The 21368-nt window shown below is 37.8% G+C and overlaps 1 protein-coding gene across 3 annotated transcripts in view; it reads left to right on the forward strand.

The window, feature by feature from the left end:
• ABCB11 (ATP binding cassette subfamily B member 11) overlaps positions 1 to 21368 on the forward strand; it is an 82318-nt gene that overhangs the window by 24764 nt on the left and 36186 nt on the right. For 2 of the 3 annotated variants that reach the window (XM_060151456.1, XM_060151455.1), the window contains exons 8-16: positions 2253 to 2377; positions 3829 to 4003; positions 10263 to 10376; positions 12329 to 12439; positions 14648 to 14773; positions 16168 to 16371; positions 17961 to 18131; positions 18642 to 18843; positions 19767 to 19836. In XM_060151456.1, coding sequence (XP_060007439.1) covers positions 2253 to 2377; positions 3829 to 4003; positions 10263 to 10376; positions 12329 to 12439; positions 14648 to 14773; positions 16168 to 16371; positions 17961 to 18131; positions 18642 to 18843; positions 19767 to 19836 — 1298 coding nt within the window. Of the gene's footprint in view, positions 1 to 2252; positions 2378 to 3828; positions 4004 to 10262; positions 10377 to 12328; positions 12440 to 14647; positions 14774 to 16167; positions 16372 to 17960; positions 18132 to 18641; positions 18844 to 19760; positions 19837 to 21368 lie in introns of all 3 variants that reach the window. The other variant, XM_060151454.1, reaches the window with a different exon arrangement.

Genomic DNA, 21368 nt, shown 5'->3' on the forward strand with positions numbered 1-21368 from the left:
CCATTCCCCAGGTATGCAGGCCAAGAAAAAGTATAGGAGTAGGAATTTGGGGTCATCCCAGTTAAAAAACACTCCCAAGGATTGAGAAATTATTCTATTTTACTTTTAGAGTAGCCACATTAGATAACAGGTCATGGGGTCAGGCACACTAATAATTTGCTGTAAATGAGAATAGAATTTAAGTGAAAAGCTGCACATACATTCACATCATTGAGCAACAGGTACCGATCTCCATGACTGTATTTTCTAGCAAAATACTCTCTACACTCCACTGGCTGTATTACTCAAATGTTTCCCAGGTAATACAGAGTGACAATAGCAAAGAGCTCATTCCACTTAACTAGGCCACCACCTGGCTCTACCACCTGGCTCAAGAAAGATATGTTCAACTTGTCAAAATGTCAGTTTCCTCATCTTTAAAATAAGGTTAGTACCTCCCAAAGTCATTGTGATGACTCAAGGCATTATCCTTGTTATGCTCTTAGCATGGCATCTGGCACAGAATTAATTACTAAAGAGATATTAGCTTTTGTTTTTTTCCCAATCCACCAAATCATGCAAGTTTTACAATAGTCTTTCCTACCAAATGCTTTTCAGCTGCACTCCAGGAAAGCCTCAACTTCCACAGAGGGTCACTGGGGAGTCTGCAAACATTTGATTCAGCGTTTTTTTCCCTCCAAAAAAATTTAATCTCTTTCTTCAAACCCACAAAAGATTAATATTCACACTCAAATGGACCATATGTCACGTTTTAACATGTTGGAGACCAACAACATAAACTGGTTAACTTGATTTCAAATAGGCTCAAAGCACAGTTTCTCTTGTCTCAGTGTCCATATTTCAACTTCTTGTAAATGTGTCACCGATTTGGAATGTTGTAACTCTGCACTTGTTTCTTTTTGAATTCAGGTGTGTGCATGTTTGTGTAAAATGATACGAGCAATTTCACTAAGCTCAATTCAAAAGCAGGACAAAAAAAGGTGGAGGGGGCAATATATGACATATTAGAATATGACATATTAGAACTGATCATAGGTTTTGTATGCCTTTGTATGACTTTTATATACCTACAGTGGGAAACATGAACAACTGTTAGATATTTCCCAGTATACATGTTTTAAGTTCTTATATCAGTTTAATTGAAGTATCAAGAGATTCTTTAATGTGCCGTTACAATAAAAACTGATAACATTTGCAACTACTTAATTTTCTCATTACTATGCTCATTACATATTTCAGAAATAAATTAGAAGAGGATTGTGGCAAAAACTGCCATACCATCCAAAGTCAAATTTTAATGTTGATTAAAATAGCCTTACTTTCCTTTATTGTTGCCTTTCAATTCACAAGATTTATAAAATGTGGACTTGTGAAATAAATATATTGTAATAAAATACCACTTTTACTTATATGTTAAAATTCTGTCTAAGATTTTGTTTGATAAGGGTTTTGCTGCTAAAAGTTCGGAAAAACTTGGAAGATAAACTTCCTTAGTCTGGGTACTATATATATGTTTAGGTTTCTGAGCCAGTTAATCTTTCACAACATTTGCTTTTTCCCCTTCTTGTTTCTTAATCTGTGCCAGGGAAGTCTTTGGTGGTTGATTCTAACTAGGACTCAATCCAGGTCCAATTTTAGAAAAACTTAACTTGTTTAATATTAAGTGCAATGTCTTTTTCTTTCCTTTTGTAAAAAGCAAAACTAGTTAGTTGAGTCCCTACAGTTGAGTCAAGTGGTGTAATATTTATCTGAAGCTTTCTCCTATGGAATTACCTCTGCTGCATATGCCTTTGCATGCTCAGAACCTCTCCCTTATTCTATATTCTAATGAATATGACACCTACATGGGCCTCTGGTCTTTGCATGTGGTATTTGTCTGTAAACTGTGACATGGCCTTTGGACAATAGCAATGAACTCTGACATGGTTTGACTTGAAAACGTCATTAATATGTTGACTGAAACACTGTGGTCACATAGAATGCCCTATTTAGTACATACTCTGTGAGAAGTTTCGTTGAGGCTGACTTTTAATGGAGTCATTTTGATATGTCAACAACCAAACACCCATGGATGAGGCTTAACATGGCTCAAACTTGGACCAAATTCTTTCCTCGGTAAACGCTGTTCCAGTGGGAATCTAGTCTTGTATTAAACTGCTACATGTTTGCTCTGCTAGATGAATCAATGAATGGCAGAGTGACTTACCTAATTATCTGGTCTTCACATTTTATTTTTTTCGTTTGGACTTCAGAGTGTGTCCAAGTTTACAGACCATGAATTGAGGGCCTATGCCAAAGCAGGGGCAGTGGCTGATGAAGTCATCTCATCTATTCCAACAGTGGCTGCTTATGGTGGTGAGAAAAAAGAGGTTGAAAGGTTAGTTAATTGAAATGTCTGCCACTTTCCTGAACTTTGTTGATCTGCATACTACCCTGAATCTTCCCCATTTTGTATAAAGTGGCAGATTCACCTTGCTATGGTACCCTGAGGGAGCTTTTGTTCAAGAGGTGGCTAAGCTAAGCAGTTAGGTTGGTCAAACCACCTACAAAAGACTCCCAAGCCTTTAGCTCTGTGTTCTTGAAGATGATGCAGTTGGTGGCTTTTAGAAAGCCATCTTAGGTTGGATATTTGTTTCAAACTCTGATGGTGTGTGTGTACACACACCATACTTCATGCCAGTCTAAAACACTGTCTTCTGACATTAAGGAAAAGCCTACCTGATCTAAAATGCAATTTTGCACTTTTTTATTGAGCACTTTTTTTTTTTTTTTTTTTTGAGGTACATGGGCCTCTCACTGTTGTGGCCTCTCCCGTTGCGGAGCGCAGGCTCCGGACGTGCAGGCTCAGTGGCCATGGCTCACGGGCCTAGCCGCTCCGCGACATGTGGGATCTTCCCGGACCGGGGCACGAACCCGCGTCCCCTGCATCGGCAGGCGGACTCTCAACCACTGCGCCACCAGGGAAGCCCAATTGAGCACTTTTTTATTCAATGTGTTTTATTCAGCTACTGTACTATATGCTCTAAGTCTAAGATTTCCATTTAATCAAATAACACTTAGCATTGATATGTGATAGACCATCATTCTAGGAGATTAACTGTTAATGGAAATCAAAACCTAAATGACCAAAACAACACAGTTGTCAAAACTTTGATTTTATTTATTCTTCCATTTATCTAGTATTTGTTGAGTGCTTATCAGGTGCCAGGTACTGATTTTATAAAACAGCCACCAACTTAACTCAACTTTTACTGCGTATGTTGTAGATCTAGTATGATCACATTCTCAGTTGCTACCAAATTCACCAAATGAAAAAGAGAATAGGATTTACAACCTCTGATTATCCTCTTTTCATTTTTTTTTCTTTTGCTTCTTTTGTTTGTGAAGTGATTACCTTACTTCTCATAAAACATTGCATTAGCATATTTCCTCCACTATGGAAGATATTATCTTTCATGTCATGTGACTTAATGAGAGAATTCAAACACAAATAATACTAGACCCCTCATGGTCAAACATTAGTGTTGAAAATTCTTTTCTCTTGGGGCACAGCTTACCCCACTGTACTCATCCACGAAGTAATCAACTATGAGACTTTGTTAGGCATCATCCTTTCAACACTTTGTCATTGCCAGGTTGAGGCAACTTTTAAGGAACTACACAGGCGTTATTATTGTTTTCTTTCCCTAAAGCTGCTCTGTGTTTGGAATGATTTTATAAGCATTGATTAAAACCACTGCATTGTGGCCTGTTCTAAACATTTTAACTTGAACTGCTGCTGCTGCTGTTGCTGTTGCTGAAATAGACTCAAATGTTTTCTGTTCACAGGTATGAGAAAAATCTTGTGTTTGCCCAGCGTTGGGGAATTAGAAAAGGGATAGTGATGGGATTCTTTACTGGATTCATGTGGTGTCTCATCTTCTTGTGTTACGCTCTGGCCTTCTGGTATGGCTCCAGACTCATCCTGGATGATGGAGAATATACAGCAGGAACACTTGTCCAGGTACTTCCGTCTTGATGACCTAGATAGAACATTTCCTGCCGGTATCTCAGAAAAGTCCACAGTGAAGGCATTCTGTTTATCCCGTTAGTGTCTGAAGGAGGAAAGCCTCAACGACTTGATGGAGTCCATCTGTTGAAACAGCAATGCTTGTGCCTTTTATAGTAAAGGGATGCTGAGCATTTGAGTTCGTGAGCCTCGTGATTTCATGCTTTCCAATCAACAGGAGATATTATAGCTGTAAAGCAATGATTTTTCTGATTGAGTCCAAAAGAGGAAAATGGAAAGTCAGGGATCTCCTAGCTAAAAATTAACAGCTTATGTGGTTGAGCTTAATAATGGCATAAGATATGTGCTAATGGACATAGTTGTTAAATACACTCACTCATAGTTACTAAAATACAAAGCCAATAATATCCTCAACTGGACAGGTAATACAAGTATATTTTATTTTCACTTGCACTGTAGCCATGCTATAGCTAATGCCTTGGCTACTTTAATTTCCGGTATCTTTTCAGTTGTCCTTTCAAGAATTAATTATTGAGCATCTACTATATGCCAGACTCATACAAAGTGTAGAGAATTTGGTAGTGAGCAAAAGAAATGTGATATTTGCCTTGATGGAATTTACAGTTTAGTGGGGAAGCTAAACAATAAATAATCACATAATGCGTAATGACGATGGTATTATATGCTGCAGAGGACAGGGACCTCGACAGTGAATAGCAGGTGTGGATGGAGTCAGGGAAAGCTCTTTCTCCCGCTCACCTTTCCTCCTTAGCTTACAGCCCTTCTCCTTACCGTTAGACTGTTGTCATTGTTCAAATTCCCAAGTGGATGGCACTTCCCCAGTCAGGTCTTCCATGCTCATGCAATCTTTTATTCTCCTGCATGGTTTGCTGAACTTTTCCTTCAGAGTCCTTGAATGAATCTGAACACTTGCATTTATTCACATTTGTTCCTGTCCCTTCCCACCCTCACACAGTAAGCTCCATGAGGTCAGGGAGGTAAAACGTGAAATATATGTTCCATTTGGTCTGTTAATTATTCAATAAATTATATTAATTTAAAAAGCATGGAAGTGGTTTCATATAAGATTCTTAAAAAAAATATTTTGGCTCCAGATTCTAGGTAGGACAGGCATCAATTAAATAATGCAAAATACCAAAATTTTGTGCACCAGAAATTTGCTAGCCAGAAGCCTGCAACTTAAGACCTACTGCTGGGCTTCCCTGGTGGCGCAGTGATTGAGAGTCCGCCTGCCGATGCAGGGGACACGGGTTCGTGCCCCGGTCCGGGAAGATCCCACAAGCCGCGGAGTGGCTGGGCCCGTGAGCCATGGCCGCTGAGCCTGCGCGTCCGGAGCCTGTGCTTCGCAACGGGAGAGGCCACAACAGTGAGAGGCCCGTGTACGCAAAAAAACAAAACAAAACAAAGACCTACTGCTTTTATATAAATACATATCTAGGGAAAGTTGAAAAGAAATTTCACTTGCAAATAGAAATGATTATTAGAGGTCAGACCATAATCATTCTAAGGCACTGACTTTATTTCATTAAGAGCATGGTAATATACTAAGAATGACTTTTTAAAATTCAGTTTTTCTTTGAAAGATAAACAGCTGGCATCACTTGAAGTTTGTTTTAAAAATTAAATATGATAAATCATGTTAAAATATTTTGTAAACCTTAAAGGGATAGCAAAGATGGAAAGTGTTACTATTATCGTAATTTAACCACTTTCTTAATAACTTTAATATAGCTTTGCACATTTGAAAAGCCAGTGAAAGTACTGCAGGTCTAAAATCTGACTGTAAAGTCCTTTGTCTTTATTGACCTAATGATTCTTAAGAACTTTCAGCTTTAATAAACTAGAAATATCAGTAGTTGACTTTAGTCTCAGCAGCTTGTATCTGCTCGCTCTGCAGAAAGATATGCACTGAGAAAAGACATCCTTCTTTTGATTCCTTGCCTGCAAGGAGGGGACAGAAGTGTGTACAAATAACGGTTCAGAGGGCAAAATGAAAAAATGGTATTGAAAATACACAATTCCAGTTGGAATCACTGAATTACCACTGAGTTACCCTTGGTAACTCTCTTCAGCGAAGATCCAATTTTATGGTTCTGTTAAAAGATAAACTGAGGCATATTAAAATTTTTAGAAGTTTGTTTGAGAAAAAATAACTCCTATTGGGCACACCAAACCAGAAGTGGTTAGAGGGGGTCTATTAATAAAAGCTAGGGGAAAGACTTTTATAGAGAAGAGGAGGAAGCAAAGCAAGGGAATTATTTGATCGACTGTAGCTTAAGTAGTTGCCTTATTGGGGAAAGCCTAATTGGCTGTTCGTGATTGGTTGTCCTTAGGTTTTGATTTCTTAGCCTTTAGGCATGCAGGCTTAGGTTCTGGTCGCTTATGTAGGCTGCCACATTAGGTGGCATTAAAGCCACCTCGGTCTAACGGCGTCCTTGTTTAACTCATTGAACAAGTTCTCACCTTCAAGTTTCCTGCCCGTTGGATTATAGGCTACTCTATACCTTCTGTAAAGAATTCCTTCTCTCAACTGATATTTCTTGAGTACTTACTCTGTGCAGACATGGCACACTATGTGTCTCTAACATTTTAATCATCAATAACTAACCTCACCTCCTTTTCCTAAACTTTTACTTGCAAGCCTCCACTTACGTCTTAAGAAACTTTTCTTTGGGAAGATGAGAGACATTCTTTAACAGTATAATCATTGGTAAGCATTCCCTTTGTGGTTCTCTCTCTCCCTCTCTCTCTCTTTCTCTTGAGCGTGCATGCACTTTTTTGGCCATGCTCTGAGCAACAAACTATAAAGGCTGAGTTTGCATAAGCTGAGTTGAGTGTTTTTAATGCATTAAACTAATTAACAATTAGTTAATCTAACACATTTTGTGATGCACAAAATCATTATTGGCTGCACGGTAATTGGGCATAAATGGTAAGTATTTCACATAAATGACTGTAATTAGTATCACTTGTACATGGACAAAAAACATACTCTATGATCTATTACGAAAAAAAGATGAAAGCGCACTGAATGGTGCTGATGGCTGCTCTTTCATGCCCCTCTTAAGTTTCAGGACTCGATAATGAAAAAGTAACAGCAGTAATAGAGAGGAACATTATTCAGTGTATACAAGGTGTCAAGCACTGAGTGCAGTATTTAATATAATTACCATGTGTAATACTCACAACTTCACTCTGTGATTGATGCCATTATGCTACCAGTTAAAAATGAAATGGAGCCATGAGGTTGAGAAATATATGCCAGATAGCACAGGGTGGGATTTGAGCTCAGATCCCTGTGACTCTGAGGCTTGACCCATTAACTACTGTTTTCCTGTTTCTGAATCTCTTCCAAGGGGCCACAGATCCCTTTTAATTTAATTTATTTATTTACTTATTTAATTGAACTCTAGTTGATTTACAATGTTGTGATAGTTTCAGGTGTAGAGCAAAGTGATTCCGTTTTTTATATATGTATATGTATATATATATTTTTTCAGATTCTTTTCCATTATAGGTTATTACAAGATATTGAATATAAGTCCCTGTGCTCTACAGTAGGACCTTGTTGTTTATCTATTTTATATATAGTAATGTGTATCCATTAGTCCCAAACTCCTAATTTATCCCTCCCCCACTCTCCCATTTGGTGACCATAAGTTTATTTTCTATGAACAGATCCCCTTTTCTCCAGCACAGCACACCCACAGATAAATTATTCCCCAGAGGTCTCTTTTGCCCTCCCTCTTCCCACACCACAGTCCACAGGGCTGAAGAGTGAGATATTTGGGGTGAGAAATGATGTGTGTTAGCTACTGCGATGGTATTAGGATGTGTACCTCTGTCTGTCTCACTCCCTCTTTCCCTGAGGACCCCGAGAGAGATGTTTGCTTGAGGTAGTGCTTGCAGAGCCAGGCTGAGCAAGGGTTTGACTCTAAACTTCAGTTCAGGCCACTAGTGAGTTGGTCTAGAATCAGCAAACCATGGCCCACAAGTTAAATCCAGCCTGTGGCCCGTTTTTGTAAATAAAGTTTTATTGGAACATAGCCACAGTCATTCATTTCCTACCGTCTATGACTGCTTTTGTACTACATAGTCGAGGAATTGAGTTGAATAATAGCTTCAGCCCATATGGTCTAAAAAGTCTAAACTCTTTACTAACTGGCCCTTTATAGAAAGTGTTTACTGACCCCTGAACTAGGACATGTGGGGCTTCTTTTGCTCAGTTAGAAAGACCTCTGATGAGGGTGGTCTTAACACAAATTAGACCACAAGTACTGCTCTGTCTGTTCATCTTCTCACTTCCTAAGTGTGGAATCTCACTTCTTTCATCATCATCATCACTGTTATTTATGTGGCTGACATTGGATTAATCACCTTTACACACATTATCATTTACTTCTCATAACAATCCCTTGAGGTATATGCAATCATTATCCCTGTGTTACAGATAATGAACTACTGGGGCTTGAGAGAGTAAGTAATCTGCCAATGGGAGGAAGTACCTGCCATAATTAAGGAAAAGGACAGATGGACAGATGAAGGACAGTTGAAGAGAGAATGTTTGTCCCCATGCATAGAATAGAGAATTCAGGGAGAAGGCAAGAAGGAGCTGGCCCACAGCATCTGGATATATGGAATAGAGAGGTTACTGAGAGGGAGGAGATGCCTGACTGGCTTTGAGAAGCCCCATGGTCCAGCCATAAGGGAGAAAGAGAATGGGGAGGGACTCAGGTATTTTGCCCTGATGTGCTATATAACCCATGGGAAGAATCCAGCTCATGAAACCACTACAGACTAGGTTCATTTGATTACCCGAAAAAGACTACATTCATGCAGGTGCCAACCTTTATTTTAGCTCAGAAAATAACTCCAGTCCTCAATACATGGTGGCCAACGAAACAGCCTCCATGTGAGTCACGTGACTAAAGCTCATTCTTTGGTTGAAAGGGTGAAGTCTTGTGCTTCTCCTAGAGGCCAACATGACGAATTGCCTCTTTGCTTCTTTATAAACAGCTCTGATTAAAAACAGAGTGCTGACCTACTAGACAATGGACTTGAGGATATGGGGAGGGGGAAGGGTAAGCTGGGACAAAGTGAGAGAGTGGCGTGGACATATATACACTACCAAATGTAAAATAGATAGCTAGTGGGAAGCAGCCGCATAGCACAGGGAGATCAGCTCGGTGCTCTGTGACCACCTAGAGGGGTGGGATAGGGAGGGTGGGAGGGAGGGAGACGCAAGAGGGAGGAGATATGGGGATATATGTATATATATAACTGATTCACTGTGTTATAAAGCAGAAACTAACACATCCTTGTAAAGCAATTATACTCTAATAAAGATGTTAGAAACAAAACAAAACAAAGCAAAACAGAGTGCTGTTGGGTAGGAACATCTGATCATGATCAGGTAGCCTTCCCCTAACTTAATGAGATGGCCAGGTTGGTGAGTCAAAGAAGAGCTTCACCAGCTCTGCACAGGAGCCTGGCCACTCCACTTGTGTGCAGCAGCAGTAGATGAGCCTGGGAGCTGGACAAAATGTCAGTCAAGAGCCTGAATTCAAATAATGCTCTACCCCTTAATACACGTTGAGACACTGGGTAAGTTAGGCAGCCTCCATACACCTCTGTTTCCTCTTCTGTTGTAAGGATTAAATGAAGTAATACGAGTAGAGCACTTAAACACATACCTTACTATTATTGTTATTATTGCTAGTACTAGTATAGCAGTAGTTATCCTAAAAACTAGTTCACTAGTAGCAGGAATATAGCAGTAGCAGTAGTAGTAGGCATATTTTGCATATACCAGTCTCTAGGACAATCAAGCTAGTCACAGTGTCTTTATCATTTCAACAACCCTTTAACCAGAAGTCTTTAACATTATAAGGCTGATTATATAATGAATCAATTATCGTATCACTACTCTAACCCACTCAGTGTCTATGTGCTGCCTTGTTTAGACCTCTTACTGATCTAAAAACATGTTCTTCTTTGTAGAATAGTGATGTTCAATCAAAAATAATGTAGTCTTTTAAATCAAAACAGTAGAAAAATTGGAGATACTTTGCAGAACAAAAACTGTTCCTAGTGTTTCCAAAGAGCTATTTAGCTTTCAAACTCCCACAGAAGAATATTTCTGAGAAATCTTTGAGTTCACATGGGCAGCCCAAATGACAGTGAAGACTATGTACAAATTGATGAAAACTATGTTTGTCTCTTTTTATTACAGATTTTCCTCAGTGTCATAGTAGGAGCTTTAAATCTTGGCAATGCCTCTTCCTGTTTGGAAGCCTTTGCGGCTGGCCGTGCAGCAGCCACCAGCATTTTTGAGACAATGGACCGGGTACGTAAAAGCCAAAAGTAAAGGCCATTAGCAGGTTGGGGCTGGGGGGAGGAATGAAGTCACGAGGAATTTATCCTCAATGTTAAAAAATATGAGAAACTATCACAATGCCCTTAATTCAGCAGTACTAAATAAGTGCTGTCATGAGCCAGACCCCATTCTGAGCTGGCAGTGCAAGAGTGAAATGGAACAACTAAGGCCCCTGCTCTCACATCATATGGGAAATAGGCAATACCGAAGTAGGCACATTCAAAGATAAGATAATATTAGACGGTGATAAGTAAAAGCAAGGAAATAAAATAGGTCAGTGTGATAGTGGTTGGGATAGGGGATGGATTGAGTGACAATCCATCACTCAATAAATTGAGTGACAGTGACAGTGACACCGTTTCTGAGCTGAGAAGCGAAGGAGGTGAGTCAGCCATGCAAAAGGGGACTCGTGGGAGGGGAGATGCCTGAGAGGTGAGAGCAGGGAGGTATCCATGGAAGAGATCTCCAGGTTGGAAAAGGGCTTGGTGAGTGCAAGGAACTAAAAGTCAGTGTGACTGAACAGAGTGAGCAAGAGACAGAGGCTGGAGGAATGGGAAGGGGCCAGATCACGCAGGACTTTAAGACCAAGTTCATAAGATTAGATTAACTTCTGAATGTGACAGAAAGTCTACAGGCTTGTAAAGGACCCTGGCAGCCTGGCTAGGATTTCCCTGGTTAAGTTATTGAAGGACATCAGTGGTCAAGCTAGAGAGGTCAAAATTCAAGAACAGAAGGGGGGAGGTGGCAATATGTTGTTTTATATTTTGGGGTTTCATTTATTGGGGTATAAAAAGATTGTTGAAAACCACATAGAGCTATCCAAAGTCTACCTCATTCTTAGGGTTGTTGCATGCTCAAGTAAGATGACGAGTCTGAGAGGCCCCTGAAACGATTACAAAAAATTAAGGCATTTAAAAATTATTTTTACTAGAGACCAAAGAAGAAGAAATAGATGACACTGTAGCCCCAAATAGAGATATGATGATGAATTTCTCTCACTAGTGAGGTAGAGGGAAGAAGTTGACCCTGGAGTGTTCTGGTAGATGGAGATGACCCTCACTCTTGTCTGATGACCTAACAACATGGTTAAGTTCTGAATTAGGCTCACCACTAACAACAACAGAGGTGGAATTCAGCATATCAGTTGAAAGTTGGTATATTTGAAGACACCACTTGAGAACGTTAGTTTTAATCATCATCTACAATAGATACTTAAATGTTGGGTACTACTGGACCTTGGCCTCTTGAGATGCCTCTACTTCCTCAAGTGAACAAATGGGCGTATCACCTGTCTAGTTAGGTTACAGTGATGATTACATAAATGAAAAAAGCATATTAAAACACCTTGTACATTGTCTTCTGTGGTATCTCAATTTACAATACTCCATAATAATATCAATATATTATATACTAATATATTAATTATAGATCAATACTATATATTTCCATAACATCTTATGGAAAAACCCAAACGAACTTTTTGGCCAACCTATTATATTATTTTATTGTCATTATGTAATAATATATCATAGTAGTATACAGTAAATACTAATTAATTAAATTAATGTGATAATATTTTATACCAATTATATGATCATTGACATTTTATATTAATTATAATTAATTGTATATTAATTATTTATGTAAGTTTGGTTATATATAAATATATGTAATATATTAATACTACTATATAGTAATAGTAATTATAATAGTAATAATCTCACATTAATTTCTCAGTGAATGGTAGTGAATATTATTACTGTCATTAATGCATATTTAATGTGGAAGCAACTTATCTTTGGCATATCACTGCAGTGTTTAACCTGGTTGTTGTTCTGTTTTATGAATCAGTTCAAACTGAGATGGACAGTAAATGCATATAATACATGCTGTCGCTATATTCCTTTTATATTCTACTCCAGAAACCCCTCATTGACTGCATGTCAGAAGATGGTTACAAGTTGGATCGAATTAAGGGTGAAATTGAATTCCATAATGTGACCTTCCACTATCCTTCCAGACCAGAGGTGAAGGTAAGTGCCAATTTCTTCTTTGATGATTCATTTCCAGAGCCACAGAATAATTGTTTTCATGAAGCGTGACTTATTTTCCAGGAACAAGGCAGGGAGACATGTTTCTCTGGAAGTGACCTCAGGTGTCTTGTCATTCCTCAGGCCACAAACCGTATTCCTTGTGATAATAATATATGCAAATCTCTCTGGTGGGAACACAGTCTGGTAGCACATTCAGGTTAAGTCAACTGAGTGATGCTCTGTTAAGATGAGTAGCAGATCCTGTCACTGTGAGTACAAGCTAAACAAACTGCAAAACAATCAGAACAATCCAGAAGGATGGCTTATCAACCACCTCCTTAAAGCCTGCAGGAGGCGGGACACTGAGTGGGTAGGGTATGAAGTGGCAAAGGAAAGCTGCTGTCTTTGACGTTTTTTATTTCCTATCCATAAGTTCACAAGGATCTCTAGATCCGTCCCTGAAGGAAAGGCAATCTTGTGATATTATGGTCACATGTCTTGTACTAGGTGATTGTCCAGGGCACACGGTGAAGAAAATTTACAGTTTTCCCGCACCTACTGAGCAAATATCTTTAAAGCCAATTTACCCCACAGGAAAACTAGGATCTACTCCCCAAATGAACTGGCTTTGGGAGGAGACTTATCCCTCATTTTTAAGGAGTATCTTTAGCCACCCTTTCTTTTTATTTTTTTATTTGAAATATAGTTGATGTACAATATTGTGCTGGTTTCACGTATACTACATAGCAATTTGACATTTGCATACATTATGAAATGATCACCATAATAAGTCTAGTAACCATCTGTCCCCATACAAAGTTATTACAATATTATTGACCATATTCCTTATGCTGTATATTATATCCACGTGCCTTTGTTTTATAACTGCAGGCTTGTACTTCTTTATCCCCTTCACTTATTTTCCCCTCTGGGAACCACTCCTTTGTTCTCTGTATCTCTGAGTCTATTTTCATTTTGTTTTGCTTGTTTGCTTATTTTGTTTTTTAGATTCCACATGTAAGATCATACAGTATTTGTCTTTCTCTGTCTGACTTATTTCACTTAGCATAGTACCTTCTAGATTTATCCATGTTGTCACAAATGGCAAGATTTAATTTTTTAGAGCTGAGTAATATTCCATTGTGTGTGTGTGTGTGTGTGTGTGTGTGTGTGTGTGTGTGTGTGTGTTTATATGTGTATACCACATTTTCTTCATTCATCTATTGATGGATACTTAGGTTGCTTCCATATCTTGGCTATTGTAAATAATACTGCAATGAACACTGGTATGCATGTATCTTTTCAAATTATTGTTTCTGTTTTCTTCCAGTAAATACACAGAAGTGAAATTGCTGGATCATATGGCAGTTCCATTTTTAATATTTTGAGGAAACTTTGTACTGTTTTCCATAGTTAGCTACCCTTTCTTAATACTATTTCTATTACCCCCACAGAACTCAATCCCATGCAACTTAATTCTAATACTACATACTTATAATGTAGGTAAATATATATATATGTACACACACACACACACACACACACCTCATACATATCTGTATATAAAACATAGTTACATATTTTCTGATAACATTTCTGAAGTATATTTTTGATTACTGTAATATAGCACTATATATATATATATATAAACATTAAATGTCAACATATGTAAAAGTGCTTTGTGAAATATAGATCACAAGGTAGTACTTACCCAGTAAAGATTTTTGAACAGATGACTGAAAGCTTCATTTATAATATCTGTTCAGAGCTAGTTCCTAATAGCTGTTCAACAAATACCAGTTGAATTGAAATACATTTATGTCATTTCTGTTTTATCTTCTATCCCCAATGCCAGTAGTTTGTTTTAATAAAGTCTTCTACTGCTAAGTGGCTTTCTCCCCTAAGCTAATTGGGACAGTCTCCTTGAGGTATCCTGACGTGTCAGAAACATTTTAAATTAGATTCTAGAACATACTTTTCAAATTCGGCCTGGCTTATTTACTTCAACAGTGTTTATTACTAAGTAATGTGCTAAATGCTAAAACCACATCCTAGGCATTGTTTACTAATTTTTCTGGTTATTGAGGGAAATCAGTGGATATTGCTGTGAGGGCATAAGTAAACACATACACAGTGTCCTCACAAAGCATTCTAACTTGTAGCCTAATTGACAGCAATCTGAACATTGCTCTTTTCCTTTCTCTGCAGATTTTAAATAACTTAAGCATGGTCATTAAATCAGGGGAAATGACAGCTATGGTAGGATCCAGTGGAGCTGGGAAAAGCACGGCACTGCAGCTCATTCAGCGATTCTATGACCCCAGTGAAGGCATGGTGGGTATTTTCTAGAAACTTCTTAATCCACGGGGATAGGAAATTGCAAATGGTTATACATTGGTCAGACACAAAGGCCTAGCATACACGAGACCATCCTGACATCTGCATAGTTGACAGTGATTTTTGACGGTACCAACTGGACTAATTCCCTCCATGGTGGTTGTGTTCGATAAATAACCAGTCCATATGCTCAGTGATGTAACTGAATGTGCAGATACATTCAAAATGGTATTGCTGCCTCTTCAGTGAGGGAACATTTCCATTTCTTTCTTCTTATTGTAACAAAATTATTATTGTTCCCTAAGGTTCTCCAAACGCTAAGTATAAGAAAGCTTACATGACCAGAATTAACAGAGAACAGCTCTCGATTATTGCTTTGAGAAGTTAGGTTAAAAAACTACTGTTTCTTTCTCCTTGTGTTTGTCTGACTATCAACATAGATTGAAACTAAAAAAAAATATTGATAGTTGCTATTTATCAATATTATATGTCAAGTGCTTTATGAAAATCATCACTTATTTTCACAGTGACCTCCAAAGATAAATATGCCCGTTTTGCAGATGAGGAAGGAGAGAGATTGAGATCTGAACCCAGATCTGTTGGATGCCAAAGGCTATGCTCTTTTCACTCTGCCTCAAAATCATTCTTGTTAACATCTCCTTGATGCCTTTAGATAGGATCATTTGACTGTACATTAAATGACTTCCATGCAATGAGCTCTATATAATGCATATACTGTCAGAGTGACATGGCAAATGTGATAGAGTTCTCTTTCTTCACAGACACTTCGTTCTCTGATTGGGTATTCTTTGCTACATACCACCATAACTATGTTCTGAATATATAGAGATCATGTTTTCTTGATGTAAAATTTTTACTTTTTTCTAATAGTAATATTTATTTACTTACCACACTTACAGTTTCAATTGCTTTTGAACAGCCAAGTGTCATTTGATGAGTCTGGCCAGAAAGTAAGATTTTGTTCTAAACATATATATACAAGATAGAGATCATTGCTTATTTTCATTGTGTCTTTTGAAGTTCATTTTGGCCTCAAGTCAAAAGATAAAAATATTCAAAGTATGGTGAATAACTGACTCTACTCTTTATTAAGGAATTAAAAACTTTTCTACTCCTGGGCCAATCATGTTAAACTATATCAAGTGAGCTTTATACCAATTGTGTTTCTACAGCAAATTGTCCTACAGCTATACTTGATTTCAGTTTATGTTGTCATCCTTATATTAACAACCACATTGTAAGAGGAATTGTTTCTTTCACAATCTCGTTGGTCTCTTTTTTTTCTCCCCATAGGTCAAGTACAACCTAATAGTATGACTCAGAACTCTGAAGGATTCCAAGAGAAGTGACTTTGTATTCTTGTTCTCTAGGTGACCTTGGATGGCCATGACATTCGCTCTCTTAACATTCAGTGGCTTAGAGCTCAGATCGGGATAGTGGAGCAAGAGCCTGTTTTGTTTTCCACCACCATTGCAGAGAATATTCGCTATGGCAGAGAAGATGCAACGATGGAAGATATAGTCCGAGCTGCCAAGGAAGCCAATGCCTACAGCTTCATCATGGACCTGCCACAGGTATCCCTAGCCTCTCATTCCAGAGGGAAACCCAGAAGTCATAGGAGGCAAAAAAATTACACAGTAATGTGCATTTCTTTTCATTTGATTCCTAAATTATTAAAATCTTAATGTCATGTTTTAATTTTATGCCCAGAAATGTATCTTGAGTTTCTCGCCTTTGTCTGAAAATACGTTGTTGTTAATATATCAAAAACCTACCAGACTGGGGTAGCTTTCTTTTAAAAGCTCCTTTGACCCAGATACAATTTCCTTATTCTGTCTATTAAGCATTTGTCTAAGCGGATGATAAGTTTGTCATGTGGCAGTAACTTTCACAATGCCCTTTTGATGGCTATCATTGTCACTCCTCTCTAATTTTCTTGTGCTTGGGCAGCTAATACTGTCTTCAGTACTGTATCTCACATATTCAAAATCTCCTCATTCATCTTCATTTTATACAACACGACAACAAAAACCAACTCCCTAGTAATATACTTGTACGGATTTCGCGGCCAGTGGTCTGCTAAATGGAAGAGTTATTATTGCTAGTTTACACATAGTTAGCGCTTACTACATATCAGGCACTGTTCTAAGCACTTTACATCTGTTAATTCATTTAACTCTCACAATCATCCTGTCAGGCAGCTACTATTATTATCCGCATCTACCGATGGAGAATTGAGGTTCCAAGAGATCAAATCACTTGCTCAAGGCAGGAGAGACAAGGATCTCATCCAGGTGGTCTGGCTCCAGAGTCCGTGCTCTAGAATATTTCCTACTCAGCCTTCTAAAATGTTTGTATGAATAGGATACAATACTCACAGCTGTGAGTATTATATAGCCTAGTGGTTAAAAAGTATAAAGCTTTAGAATCAGTCTGCCTCCATACAAATGCCAGCTTCTCTACTTGCAAGCCTTATGAACTTGGGCAAGTTACTTTGCCCCCTTAGGCTCCAGTATTTCCTTATGCATCAACTGAGCAGAATAATAGTACCTACCTCATGTGGCATCTGTGAGGACTAAATATGATGATATGTGTAGAGGGCTCAGATTCATGCTTTCTACATGGTAGGCGCTCAACTCATGTTGGCTAATAATAAGCAAGATAAAAGTCTGACCACAGTGCCCCATTGTGAGATTCCAGTATAACGCTAGACATGCAAGATACTCAGTAACTGTTTGCTATTCATGATAATGATTTTAAAGCTACTTTGATCTTTCATTCATAATATATAGACAGTTTTAGCGTTGTGTTTTTCTGTATTTTCTAGCTAGAGAAAAGAGACAATGCTTTGATACATGCTCTAATCCTCTAAGATGGATTTTCAGGACCCTGATCCACTTTTATTGTGGTGGAAACATTTTATTTGAAGTTGAGCTAAAGAGGAACATTTTTACATCCCAGAATGAAAGGATAAGTCAGTATCTTTATTTTATACACAAATATTGAATAGATAATACCCTGTTTCAGGAAAGAGTCTTTTTAAGTGAAAGGCAGACCTGTGAAAATTCATGCTTGAGGAGGAAGCTAGAAAGGACCTTTGTAAAGAATCGGTCAGGATCCTTCAAATTCTTCCTCTTCATTACTGATGTCACCTTCTTCCTAGCAATTTGACACTCTTGTTGGAGAAGGAGGAGGCCAGATGAGTGGCGGCCAGAAACAAAGACTAGCCATTGCTAGAGCCCTTGTCCGAAACCCGAAGATCCTACTTTTGGACATGGCCACCTCGGCACTGGACAATGAGAGTGAAGCCATGGTGCAAGAGGCACTGAGTAAGGTTTGTTGAAAGTCTGAATTCCTTTCATAAGTCTGTGTGGAAATTCTTGTGTTGCTGTAGGAAAGGCAGCTGTAGAGAGAGGAGAGACAGAAAGAGGGACAGAGAAGGACTACATGGGTCAGTGTATCCATCTGGAACATATTGGCTCCCCACTATGTTCCTCACAGTTGAATGGAAGACATTATGATGTGCTTCTAAAAGCTGCACGTGTAAAATTTTAAATCTTGTTAAGTCTAACATAAAATATGTGATTTAAGAAATTTCCATTTTGGTTTTCAGCTGTTGATTAAGAGTAGCAACCGGACCAGTTGCTGATTGGTGTGATGTGATGTGATGGCGTTTATTAGCCACAAGAAAGCACGCTGGCATTTTCTAATGTCCGTACAGCCTATTTAAGGATCTTCCCAGGAACTGAGGCTCTGCCTTACTTGTGGATTCAGAGACTGCCCAAATGTCAATGTCAGCTCTGTCTTACAGTCTGGCTTAACTGTGCACTGTACACTCTTACAGGTTCAGCATGGGCTCACAATCATTTCTGTCGCTCATCGCCTATCCACGGTTAGAGCTGCAGACGTCATTATTGGTTTTGAACGTGGTACAGCAGTGGAAAGAGGCACCCATGAAGAACTGTTGGAAAGGAAAGGAGTTTACTTCACTCTAATGACTTTGCAAAGTCAAGGAGATCAAGCCTTTAATGAAAAAGACATAAAGGGCAAGTGCCTTTTCCATTATGCTTGTACATTATATTAAATAGTTAGCTATATATAATGTTTTTTGGATTTCTATGCATTTTAATACACAGTATCTTATTTGTTCTCCTCAAAGCCCTGGGAGACATTATATAGATGATAAAGGAAAGAACAATGCTCAGGAGGTTTATTTATTGATCAAGTCATAGAGCTAAAACACAGGTCTTTTGTGGAAGCACTTTCAATTCCATCCCTTTTTTCCCTCACAGTTTGCAAATAGGAGAGTCTTCCTAGAGTGTCCTGCACTCAGTAGGAGCTCTCCTCTAGTTGGCTGAGTGAATTAACCAATGGCTAAAAAGGCTTATGCTTATTTTCACTAATGTAGATAGATACTTCAGGCCCTAGTGTACCTTCTCTTTTTCAATCTGAATTTTCAGGTTTGGTGGTTTACCTCAACCTACGTTAACCAAACATTCCAAACTTTCTCTACCATATCACGTCTGGATTTGTGAACGCTATTGGGTAAAATGACTGTATGCGTTTAACACATGTGATTTATTCTGAAAAGTTTTGGTTTTGTTTTTTAACTTGGTGCGTCTATCTTTTTTTTTTTTGCCACCTCTAGTAGGCTTCTCACAAGTTGTTTTGTGGTTCATATCGGCTATATCTATAGGTTTTCTATTTCTGTGGTGATAACACATAGGCTATCATATAGTTCAAAAGATTCACTCTTGCTCAGTATTTTGATTTTTTTGTTGTTGTTTTTGTTAGAATGTGCTGGACAAGTGCTAACTTTCATTTATTGCAATAAAGTTAATAGACTGTTTTAGCATCAGACATAGTAATGATATGCTAGGGAAATATAGTAAATAATAATTTTATTTTGATATGGTTCTGTTTATTGTATGCACTAAGGGATCACTTGTGTTGTGTTGAATAGGAAAAGATGAAACTGAAGATACCTTACTTGAGAGAAAACAGACCTTTAGCAGAGGGAGCTACCAAGCTAGCTTAAGGTAAGCTCAAGTCACGGGGCAGATTTTAAAGTTTTCAGATGTTCTTAGGAGCCCACTGCAGCTAAGATCCTCTGGCAATACCTCAGGTACAACCTGGAGAGCCCTTACTTAAGCACAGCCCCAGGTCTTGTGTAATAATGAACATGCAAATGAATCCTTGCTTGCTATATTGACATTTCTGTCTCCAATTCATAGAGATTTTTTGTTTAAATTTGGCTTCTCATTTTATTGAGGGTAGGGGTCATGATAAAGATGCTCTGTAGTTAAAACGTTGTTTATTAAGCTTAGAAAGGGGATTTAAAAAAAATCTCTTCAGACTTGTCTCCCAAAGCTAACTGTGGTATGAAGCACTGTCTTAAATGGAGGTCAAATTGATGCCTTTAGCTTCATTCTTCAACCTGCTGAGCTGTAATTGAATTACAAATATTTCTGCTCCCAGAGTTACCCATCCAAAGTCAAATCATTCTCTAACTAGATGAAATAAGAGAGTCATTGTCGGACGTTTAAAGAGAATTTTCCTAAACATGAATTTTTTTTTTTCCTAGATCAATACATGGGCATTGACTTCCAAAGCATATTTTTGGAGCATGCTATATAGCAAGACTATAAATTTAGCTTTTCATTCTGGTTTAAAAGTTTAAAAAAAAATAGTTCCTTTAATGTTAAAAGTCTATGTATTAAGAATAATTCTGCCCAGGAGTATTTGTCTATATTTGTGAAAATGTTATTCAAGATCTTTTTTTCTTAAGGTAGGAAACTATTTGTAGGCAACAGACTGACAGCATATTTCTCCACCATGGAGTTTATCATTTCTAGGACATTTAATTCAAGGCTGTGCTCTGAACAAAGACTCAGTTTAGGACTTGCTCATTCAAGGCAGCTAATTGTTTATTGAAAAATGGTTAAAGAAGCTTAAAATATAATATTCAGGTAACAACTCCAAGTAGTTCAAACACAGATTTACTTATTTTTAATATTCACTGATTTTTATTTTTCCTTTTAAGAACAAGTCTATTCAGAAAAATTCTAAGAAATGCTAGTTTTATTGAATTTTTTGAATTTGAAAAGTAATAAAACAATAGCTTCATGTTTCTCTGTAAAATAAAAGATATAAAAATTGCCAAAAATGTTAGGCAATTTTTATAGACATCTGGTATTATGTTTAACCAGCTTTTTATCTGATTGGAAGAAAAAAAATTATAAAGGTCATTAGAATCACAATCTGAAGATACCAACTAACTTCTTAAACACAGAAAATGACTAGGCAACTCTTTTGATCACTAAATTAAAGGTTGCAAAGAGGAGATGTATCTCATGGTCATGTCAACAAGAAAATTAATATTTTCTTAATTTTTCAGATGAACAAAATTTTTCCCATTCTACATAGTTTACTTACAGTTTACTATTAGGAACAGATAACCATTTTTAATATAAATATTTCCTATTTAGCTATTAGTTCTCACAAATTCTCCATCTGGGTGACTGGGAAGAGAAACACAGAAATACCACCTATACACAGAAAGTAGCTATTA

This window comes from Lagenorhynchus albirostris, chromosome 6, assembly GCF_949774975.1.
Source record: "Lagenorhynchus albirostris chromosome 6, mLagAlb1.1, whole genome shotgun sequence".
In the NCBI taxonomy this organism is placed as follows: Eukaryota; Metazoa; Chordata; class Mammalia; order Artiodactyla; family Delphinidae; genus Lagenorhynchus; species Lagenorhynchus albirostris.